This window comes from Sinocyclocheilus rhinocerous, unplaced genomic scaffold, assembly GCF_001515625.1.
Source record: "Sinocyclocheilus rhinocerous isolate Xijiao unplaced genomic scaffold, SAMN03320098_v1.1 scaffold3354, whole genome shotgun sequence".
NCBI lineage: Eukaryota > Metazoa > Chordata > Actinopteri > Cypriniformes > Cyprinidae > Sinocyclocheilus > Sinocyclocheilus rhinocerous.
Window position 1 is genome coordinate 142486 of NW_015664987.1, and position 11169 is coordinate 153654.

Here is an 11169-nt window from a genome sequence, read left to right on the forward strand (position 1 = left end):
AAACAATCAGGGAGCAGGAACAGGAAGACCAAATATGGGAATAGGAAAACACAAGGGCAAACTAGATCTAAAGGCACACGGGACACGTACGAAACTAAACAAAACACACAGAAAAGTCCATGGCGTGACATAACGCCCCCCTCCGGAAGGCACGTCCTCGCACCATATAACATCAAAGGGGTAAGAGGGTGGGCACCTTGGAGGTCCCTCAGGACAGGCTTGGACCGGACGAGACGCCTCCAAGGTGGTACCGGATCCGGGTCCCATGACAGAGCGGGCAGCTCGGGGAGCCATGACAGAGCAGGCAGCTCAGAAGGCCATGGCGGAGCAGACAGTTCAGGAGGCCATGGCAGAGCAGACAGTTCAGGAGGCCATGGTGGAGTTGACAGTACAGGAGTGCAATAGCCCCCTCCCAAAAATTCCTTGGGGGAAATTTCGGCCCCTGAGGCCCTCCATGGGCTTGACGCGGGACCAGCGACCTTCCTTGAGCTGGACGTGGGAACTGGAGCCCTCCTTGGGCAGGACATGGAAACTGGAGTCCTTTCTGTGCCCAACTCAGGAACAGGAACCCTCACCGGGCCGGACCCGGGAACAACAGCCCTCACTGGGTTAGACGTGGGAACAGAAACATTCTTTGGGCTTGACATGGGCTCCCAGTTGAGCTCTGGAGAGCATTCTGGAGCGGACTCATTGGCTGGAGCCGACACTGGAGCGAGCTCTGGGGTTGGAGCCGGCACTGGAGTGAGGATGAGGGCCGAGAGCCATCCTTTTCGCCTCATCCTCCTCTTTTGGTTACAGGTGAATAGGGCGGCCGGCGGGCTTGAGTGAGCCGCGGCCAGCTGACTTGACAACGGCGCGGCCGGCGGGCTTGTCTTCGGAGCGGCCGGCAAGCTTGACAGCAGGGCGGTCCTCATACCGCGGGGAGAAAAATGGGAAACACAACACAAGGGGGAGGAAAACACAACACAAGACATGGAACAGAGTCTGACAGACACATTGTGGTAAATACATTTTACAGCACTCATCTCATTTCCTCATTTTATCACATCCTTCTCTCTGCTCATCTCTACCTGTTCCACTCTTTCTCCACCCACTCCACCACCTTTTAGAAATACATCTCTTTTAGGCATACATCTCCAACTAAAGCAAACACTGACCTCGATAATGGTAACCTCAAATGAAACTCAATAAATCATCAACATCCTAAACCTCTGTTAATTCTAAAAACTTTAGTAGATGTCTGAGAGAAATAAAGTCAATCTGGTTAGTAATAAATGAAGCTGGTAATGCTGTTTGTGGAGTTGTTTAATCTTCCTCTGCTGAGATCTTGAGAGATTTAATGTCTTTTATTTGCAGTTGATTTCAGGCTGTGTGCCTTTAAGTCAGTTGTAGTTGTTGTGTTTCATTTTCTGAGAGTGCAAGCATGATGTTAAACCAACACCACATTGTAACATTGATTTAAAGCCGTTACTGTTGATTTTTTAAATTAAATTTCCACATTTTTTCAAGGTTTATTGCAGGTGCAAAAGTGATGTTAATTAAATGCCACTGATTTACTGTAACATTGTTTCAATGGATGCTTGCTATCTGGGATACCATGTTAATTTGATAACATGACAAATTACAGAGTTCTGTTTGTTGTGTTTGGACAAATGGGACATTAGTACATACATATGATTTGTGTAAAACCAATAAAAATATCTGCAATTGTTGTTGTTTTTCTCCTGCTATATAAAAAAATTGGGTTGCTGTATGAACTATTATGAAAACATTTGAGAATTTTGGAATTTTGTGCACAGTGAAAGATAATTGTGAGATGCATTTACATTGTGACCATGCCTCAGATACAATCAACAGAAACTGTGTCTGTAAAGGTGTGAACCAAATGGTCCATTCAGTTAGAATAACAAAAGAATAGCATTTCTCAGGAGCTTCTTGTCGATTGCAGGATCTTAACTATTGTTTCTAGTCCTTTTGTCTTCAGGTATAAAGGTCTGTCTCACAGACAGAACTTTGGGAGAAGCTAAGATTCTTATAAAGATTAAGATATTTTAAAGACAAACATGCCAACATTGCTGTTGAAGAACTGCTTTTATGATGCGAACAACTGACTATGGTGACATGGCGATTGAGTAGTTTTTAGTTGTGATCTGAGAAATGCACCAAAGCAACTGAGAAAAACTGTAAGAGTGTGTCTCTAAAACCTGCTCTGCAATTAGTTGTGTAGCATAACAGACCTTCTTTCTTGAAAAGTTTAAAATTTAATCCCATTTTACCCAAGCAGGAGTTGAAGTAGCTTGTTCAGCTCTCCCTAAAATTGTAAAAGTATTTTTAAATGAATGGGGAGAGCAGCATTACTGCACTCTTTCAATAATGAATGTGCTTACTTTGAATATAAAAATAATTTCTGTTTATTATAGTAATTATTTCACGCATTTCAAGTGTTCATTTCATTTAAACTATTTTTGCAATAAATTTTGTAAAACTGTGTCCTCAACTATTTAACTATTGAATGTTTTATCTAATGGTGTATTTGGGGTAGTTTAGGAATATGATCATGCCAAAGGAACAGTCTGCAGGAGAATCAACAGCTGCAGATGAGAACTGCCCTAAAAAGATTTGTGACTCACCCTTATGATAGTTGCTTACGAATGAAAGTAAGATACTCTCCAAGATACTGTCTTTAAGAAAAAAACATCATGTTTGGATGTTGCTAGAATTATCTGTACTGTTAACCTATCAGAACCTGTAGAAATGATGTAAATATGACTATAAGTATTAATGTTAAGTTAGTTGGAGGCTGGCTCCTCTTAATCATTTTCTACGGCCTTTGGAAGTGTGGATAACTCCGTCTTCAGTAAACTCTCTGTCAACTGACTGAACAAATTTGACTCCTGGTCTTCATTGAGCATATTGGTCTCTCTATGGGATTTAACTGTAATTCCCCTACAATAATCCATTTTTATCTTTTTTTTATTTTCTATACCACAATGGCATTGTAGGCTACTGCAATTTGTTGTCAGATCACCAGTAAAAGCATACATTCCGTCCAGTGTCTTGCAATCAATATCCTGCATACAGTAATGTGTAAATTTGTCCTGTTGAAATTGATGCCTTGCAGAAAAAGAAGCTGATAACATGTTCAGAGGTCAGCTGCACATAAAGGTATACCGAGTTCACTCACCTGGAGTCAAACTTCCGTCCGTCCTCGAGTGTGCCGTTATATTGATACCGAACATAATCTCCGATCTGAACCTCTCTCGAGCAGTGTGTTGGTATGAAGTATCGATCAATAATCACATCTTCCAACTGACCACATGCAACATGTATGAGAGTGAGGAGAACAGTGAGAGCTGCTGTTATCGCCATTTAAAATAAGAGGATAATTCTCATTCGGTATTCTGCAGGAGAAACAAAAGCAAAACTAAATCAAGCCGTGACAAACGATACTTATAAAAATTTCACTATGCATTTGTTATCCTGAAATCTGTGAACTTATGTGCAAACATGCGGAAAATAACTTGAAAGAAGTTGATGTTCACGTAGGCTGTGTAACTGTACTGCGTATCAAAATCCGCAGGAGCTGCAGCATCAACCGCGCGGTCCTAAACTCCGTTCGGTCACGCATTCCTAAAGTTTAAGCAACAAGCAGTAGGCTATTCAACAATACAACAGGCACAAGATAAATATGTAACAGAATGTTTTTTTGTCAATATAAGGAACGCTAACTAAATTGCATGGTTTTATACAATTTAAAAAAATATATAATTTTTTTTTATGAATTACCATATAGATCACTGATGGATGAAAAAGCTGAAAGCTCAAATTGGACCCAGCCTTTTAAATTAACCTATTAAAAGTTAATGATCCAACAGACCAAAGGTAGTCTATACTTGTGCTTCCTGTGGGGGGAGGAGGGGAATGGACAAAATGAAGATTTTTATTCATATTTAAAGCAACAATAATCTGTAAAACTTTTCTAACTTTAAGTCTTTCTCAGAGCAATGACTAGAATACTTAAAACTGACGGACGTTTAGACCCAGAGAAGCAGTCCAGATCAGAATTTGGGAGGCATGCAGAGTTTTCCATCACCGTAAAACTCCTTCAACCCCAAAGGGCCACAGATTTCCTACGTGCAGCCGGACATGAATCTCCACTCTCCGTTATTACACGGGGATCGGCGCTTACAGTGAGGAACAGAAGCATGGCCCAAACAAGAATATGTTTAGTCGTGTTTTTCAGTACTGCCCATCTTTTCTGTACTGTAAAGGCTCAATATGAGAAATACAGCTTCAAAAGCTTTCCAGCGAACGACCTCATGCCGCTGGAGTCTGCGTACGGACACGCGTTAGAGATGTACGCTGCTCAGGACTGGAAGCAGAGCGCTGAATATCTGGAGCTGAGCCTGCGGCTTCATCGGCTGCTGAAGGACAGCGAAGCGCACTGCAGTCAGAACTGCAGCGCTGCGGGCCGGGAACATGAGGAGAACAACACCGAAACTACCCTCTTGATCATGGGGCACATCATAATGCGAGCTGCATGCCTGAAAAGGTGCAAAACAAACTTTCCCGTGTTTTCTAAATCATATCCTAAGCGAGAGACTTTGGGTGCTTTCGAACAGAGGATACCCTACCGGTACCTTCAGTACGTCTACTACCAGGTAAGAGATCACGTTCATGGATTTGCGATGAGCCAGAACGCTTTTAAGGTGTTACTTCACAGTACTATACATAAAACGTTAACTGTCCACTGAAAATGGTAATAAACGATGGATGGACATTACTGTAAATCATTTTCCTATTGTCGTAATCACTTGGAACAACCACTTAGATTAATTTAGATTAAATTTGCTCTATCAACAATAATGCATTTTTGATTATGTGTCTCAATCGGTGCGTTGCGTTTCATTGGTCCAGTAAGCGGCACACATGCCACGTCCACGCAAGATGCGCTTCGTAATCGCAACACAACCGCGCTTTGAAGGCGTAATGTCTTAAAACTGCTTAACGCCAAAACATGATTTCTTTCAGTTAATCGTTGTCGTGAATGTAGTAACCGTTCATAAGATTTAGGATGGATGGATGAGGATTCACAACCACTGGCGAGAAAAGTAATGCTAAGTAAAGGGACAGAAATCTGAGGCAAATCTGCGGTAAATTTGCTGCGTGTTTGTATTGCTGCTATAATAATTCATGATAAAAGGAAATACAGAAAATAATTCCAAATCATTTTTAAGATTTGCGATCGATTATTCCCCCACTTTTACAGTTGCCTATGGCATATGGAACAACATATATGGGTTCATAATTAAGTTATAAAGCAGTAATCATTATTAAATACCAGCATAGTGCACTGCCTAATAGTGCGTATTCAACACGTTCTCATTTCCAACTCGCATATGGACGCTTGGTCAGGACCAGGGGCGCAACTGCACATTTGCCGAGGGGTATGCAAGCGCCCCCCTGTATTCTAGTAGCCTCTAACTCACGCAGAAAACGTTCTGCAAGTCAATGACCAAAAGCCCAATACTAGCTTGTGCATGGAAGGATACAAACTCATCAGGAGTGAAAAAAGTGAAAGTAAAAACAATAAGAAAAAAAAAAGAAAAGCATGTAACATAACATCCCCTTTAACTCTTGATGGTAGACCCCAGACAGTAGAACACATTTTTTTTATTCTTTTTTTATTTTTAAACATGTAACATTGCTCACTTTTTAGTTAGGTAATTTGAAGGGGGAAAAAAAGAAAGAAAAAAAATATATATAAAATATTATTCATTTGCCTCAAAGTTATTCATATCTTTGCACATTTTTATATAGTCAATTTTATTTTAAAGAACATCTGCATTTTTTTTTTTTTTTTTTTTTTAACTTAAAGAGATAATTCATGGAAAATTTGCCATGCTAAGTGGAAGATTTCTGCCAAGATTTCACCTGGTAGAAAAACAAATACTATTAAAATGAATGTCATGATTCCCACTATGGCCAATAAATGGCAGCAGAGGATCATTTATTGTTACCTTTACCATTTCCACTCTATAATATAGTTATTTTTCACATGTTCTGCTAATGGATTTATATTTAGACATTATAAAATCACTATTGCAACATTTAAAAATCTATTTTTTGTCAAAGTTCAGCATTGTTTTGTATTGAAGTATGAAGAGCAAGAGTTTTCAACTCATTGAATCTACTTGAATTACACAGATGGCCTATTTTGAATTTACAATGGCAATTTTCAGTGAAAAGTGGCTAGTTTGTATCCTTGTTTACAATCTTCTCAGTTTCTCTCAAATGTAAATCAAATGCCCATTCACAAACATGTTTTTTTTTTTTCCCGAGCAATAGAGATACTCAGAAATGAACTGATATTAATCACTTTGCCCTCTTAGGCAGTGGCAGTGCCAGGATGTTTTCATAGGGGTGGCCAGGAAGGGGGTAGCAACCAGTCTGGGTGGGGTGGCACAGAAATCTTCATTATTTCAATATAGAAATGTATTTGACTATAAAGTACTGGGCTGTTTTAGTGCCTTAAACACAACTGAATACAATTCATTTGTACTTACAATACGGTAATTGAAATTGAGATAGTTGTGAAGTAATACTGAGTGAATGACAATTTTTTGTATTATTTTTGTATTACCAAGACTCCAGGTATTTTAAGAAAAGGGCTCAAACTCTAGCTTTATTGCTCAGTAAGCTTGGTTCTGGGTCTTAACACACCCAACATCTTGTTCTCCATCATTGCATAGGCCCACTCATGAATGAGACATGCAGATAACTATAGTCAACCTTCACTGAATTTTATATAATCAATGAACTCTGAAAAAGTAATGTCAATGTTTAACATTCTATTAGTTGTCAAAATAAATTCATTGCAGCACTTTTGTCATACCTAAATCGAGCTCTGTAGGCTACAAAGGAAAATACTGTAAGAATGGAAAATTAGTTATTTCATGCATTTAAATATGGTTTAATTTTCTTTTCATTTTCGTACTTGACAAATTAACGAAAAATTAGCGCATATTTTCTAGTACATTTCTAGTACATATGCAAACAGCTGTCATTATCGCGAACGATTTCTTTGATTTTTTTGCGTAACTTGTCAGTGAACGGCTATGTGTAGTAAATTCTGCTCCATCTGAAAGCACGTGATGATGATTTCCTGCTGATTACAGAACCGGCTTTACTAACAAAATGCGCATGACAATCGCATTCGATTAATCGTGCCTATTGCGCCCTATTGTGATCTCGAATTGCAGAATATTTCAGTAGGCTGCATTAATTTGAGAGACGTTCTTAAATGTAATTCGCATACATGCATGCACAGTTTTGCAGTTTTAATCGCCATTTTGGTAATTTCGTGACTTAACTGACGATGTATGCTCGCAGTTTCTAATGCGTTTTATTTATGAAGTGAGCGTGCGCCTCATATTTACAAACTCTAAAATGCTGCCTTCGGAGGCGCTTTTCAACAAGCAGGGTATACTCTAGTCCAGTGGTTCTCAAACTGGGGTACGTGAGGTGACGGAGGGGTACGCAAACAAAATTCTGAGTTTTGGCATTCATTTAAAGGTGGGGTATGTATTTTTTCAAAAACGCTTTAGAAAACTGAGTTGGGCCGAGTACCAAAACAAACTTGTAGCCAATCAGCAGTAAGGGGCGTGTCTACTCATGATGCAGAGGAGAGAGCGTTCAGTGCACAGGACGGACATTAGCCGAGCCGAGTGACGACAGAAAGGATCAAAAACAAAAGAGGAAAACGTCTGCGGAACAATAGAAGGCTTACGATAAGGCAAGAAGTAGGACCCGTGTAAATATCGGATCAGCTTTCCAGCGCTGGAGAGAACTCAAGGAAGGCCTACGATCAGACGCCGAGGCTGCTTTGTTTCTTCTCGATAGGTGAGTAACACCGTGTCTAAATTAGGGTTCCGTTCCGCATCCAGTGTAGACAGCATCACTGATTATAATGAGTTCTACAATATTTTGTCGCGCTGCTCGCGTCCAGTGTAGACACGGTGTAACATTGGTTTTGCTTGGTGTAGGGGCGTGTTTGTTTTGCTGATTTGAAATGTCAACATTGGCTACCAGAAATCACTTACCCCACCTTTAATTCTACCCCAACTTAACATTAAAACCGAACATGTATTTCTGACCAGCAAAATGCTTTACATTCTAATATAAAAACAGGAAAATGGGAGTGCCGTAAATGGTCAAATACATGATATCCAATCAGCTTACCTCATCTTTTGCGGTCAAAACTGACGACATCCACACAAGCAGTGTGCATGTGATAGGATGCCCGCTGAATATGCTGCTTTAGCAAATCGCGCTGCTATATTATATGTTCAATAAGTAGATCTTCACTTAATAGCTCTATTGCTTTCAGCAAGAAATCTTTGGTGTCAGTACACAGATGCAAATACTAAGGAAATGTATCGTCAAGAAATTTGCAAAGAGGTAATAAATGCATTAACATTTCTGCATTTTATATTGAAAACATGCAATTTAGAGATTATCTTTAGATGGAAAGAAAGCGTAATTTTACAAATGTTAGAAATGTGGCCTTCAAATGATAGCCTATTATCAAATAGCACATTCAGGTTCTTGACTGACCATAAAGACTTGACAGAACATCACAGAGGAAAGAAAAGACAAAAATGAGATCTCAAAAAAGCCTATTTCTAGAAATGAGGTTACTTTAACATCATATTGAGACTTTTGCTCGAGTCTCCTGCTTCTCAACCTTGTCTCCTGAGACAAAAACTCTAACACTCCCAATATGGTCTGCTCTAACATTTTAGAGGAGATTTCATCACCAGAGATTTTTCTCCGTAGCTAGAGACAGTGAAGATCTCACTTTTGCCACCTTTAAAGCTTTAGAAGAGATCTCAACAACATCACACACTTTTCTCAGATTTTCTCCTTGGCTAAAGGCTCTGGATCGCTCATAATTGTCTTCTATAAATTTCAGTAGCGATCTCAACAACTTGTATCAATATGAGCTCAAACATGTCTACCAAATAATATGTATTAATAATCAAATTAGTTTTGGATTGGATTGAGTCATAAGCCATTTAATGTGCCTTTCAGCAAAGAAAGCTCCAGGGTTACTGTTCCTGTAAGTCGGTTTTGATAAAGGCATTAGGTAGATTACTATTTCCAAGAACAAATAATGTGCCCAATGCAACATTAAAATAAACTGTACAGTTCTATTATCTTATTGTGTGTCAACAAGAGTAACGTTAACCGTATTTTTGCATAATTTTAATCTTAGTAAATGTGAGACCACGAAGTCTGAGCTGTGTGTGATGATGATGAGATATCTGCTAAATCTTTTAGGGAGACCATTTTAAAAGTGTTAGATTTTATTTTATTTTCTCAGGAGACAAGTGTGAGAAGCAGGAGACTCTAGCAAAAGTCTCCATTTGATGTTAAAGTAACCTCATTTCTGTATAGCGCAAACAATTGAGATGTTAAAGAGATCTAATTTTTCTTTTTTTCTCTGGGTAGTTTTAATCTCATTCATCCACGGCATTTCAATCAAACATAATACTTGCATTGTCATATTTGAAGTTATTTAGTGTATACAGTGTTTTAAAGCACAATGTTACGCAGAGGAAATCATGACCTTTATTTACATGCATGCAAAATGGGCTGTACAAGACAAACCTTTCAATGCTAAACAAAGAAAAAAAAGATCATGCAACAACCATGAAGCGCTGGTACACTAGTGTTACATTAAAAAAGAGAGTATTGATCTTATACTAGAAAACATACACTTATATAATCCCTTTCTAGTGTATTTAGAAAATGTGCTGCATATACAATGCTGGGCATTGAAGAAAATTTTGATCCAGAAACCCTTGATATTCTGAAACGTATAATGCTATTTAAATGATAGTTTCAGAATTTACAATAATAATAAAAAATTTACATTTTGTAATTAAACAAAACTTTTCTCCTAAAATAAAACTGAAGAGACCTGAAGACAAAGCTGATACCTAAATGAGATATAAGAAAATCACCCCTTAGTATCCTGAGCTTAGAGTAACCTCTAGAGCCATCACCTTATGGGCAGCAGATCAGTGTCAAAGCACAGCTGCTCCTCAGACAGAACGAGTCTGAGACCCAGCTATAAAGGTACTTTCCTGCTCCTGTTCCCTTCTCACCTCTCCCATTAATTCCTGTCTCTCCTCCTACTGTCCTGACCATTAAAAGTGAAAAAAAAAAAAACTCCACTGTAATCAGAAAAGAAAGAAAGAGCAACCTCAATTTTTACGACAGGGTCTATATGAATCTATATTAATGTCAATCTATAATTCATAAAGCACTATATAAGTAAATGTGACTTGGCTATTCTAACAGTAACAAGTGACAACATGTATTTGAATCTGAGAAAGCCAATGGAGAGATCTCACCTGTGTACCTCTTATTTCACTAATGTCAATTAAATGAGAAACTGCAAAACAATATGTAAACAAGACAATCCAGACACTGAATTATCTCATGTTATGTGCGTCTAGATGAATGAGTTGGAGAGAGCGGTTTCGGCAGCACACACATATCTAGAGCGAAACCCTGAGGACCCCCTTCTATCTAGGAGTCTTAACTACTATAAAAGCCTGTTTGACACAGAGGAGTACCTCGTAGACCATGAGGAGAAGCCCTGTGAGGTATTTATTCTCTCTAATCGTGTTTTTCTATTTAACCTTATTTGTGAGAGGCACTCTTCTGAAATAACTAAATATGTATTCATATCAATCTGTCTCTTAGGCTTTATTCCTGAAGGCTGTAAAGCTGTATAATTCGGGGGATTTTAGCAGCAGTGCTCGAGACATGGAGCTGGCGGCTGCTGAGTATTTTAAAACATTCAACACGTGTTTGATGTCCTGTGAGGGGTCATACGATGTGCAGGAGTTTAAAGACTTCTACCCCACCTTAGCCGGTCAGCATTTTTTATTTCAATTTCAATTTTTGATTTATAAATGCATCAGATGATAATTTCAAAGTGTGTAATACCTGCTTTGAGTTAACAATTTTAAATTTAAATGAATTTAATCTATATGTGCTTTCAAGTCATGTCGGATAGATCGTATTTACGAGTTAATCGCACATGAACGCCACCACAAAGTCGTTATTATGAGTGGGAAACTCGAAAGTTTCTTA

At 38.8% G+C, this 11169-nt stretch overlaps 2 protein-coding genes across 2 annotated transcripts in view; one reads left to right on the forward strand and one right to left on the reverse strand.

The window, feature by feature from the left end:
* Positions 1 to 3558, reverse strand: part of fkbp10a (FKBP prolyl isomerase 10a) — a 28514-nt gene extending 24956 nt beyond the window's left edge. The window contains exon 1 of the mRNA XM_016541403.1: positions 3185 to 3558. Coding sequence (XP_016396889.1) covers positions 3185 to 3369 — 185 coding nt within the window. The 5' untranslated portion in view covers positions 3370 to 3558. The remainder of the gene's footprint in view (positions 1 to 3184) is intronic.
* A 524-nt stretch (positions 3559 to 4082) lies between these two features.
* LOC107730544 (synaptonemal complex protein SC65-like) overlaps positions 4083 to 11169 on the forward strand; it is a 7850-nt gene continuing 763 nt past the window's right edge. The window contains exons 1-3 of the mRNA XM_016541399.1: positions 4083 to 4661; positions 10527 to 10676; positions 10777 to 10948. Of these exons, the coding sequence (XP_016396885.1) occupies positions 4206 to 4661; positions 10527 to 10676; positions 10777 to 10948 (778 nt within the window). The 5' untranslated portion in view covers positions 4083 to 4205. The remainder of the gene's footprint in view (positions 4662 to 10526; positions 10677 to 10776; positions 10949 to 11169) is intronic.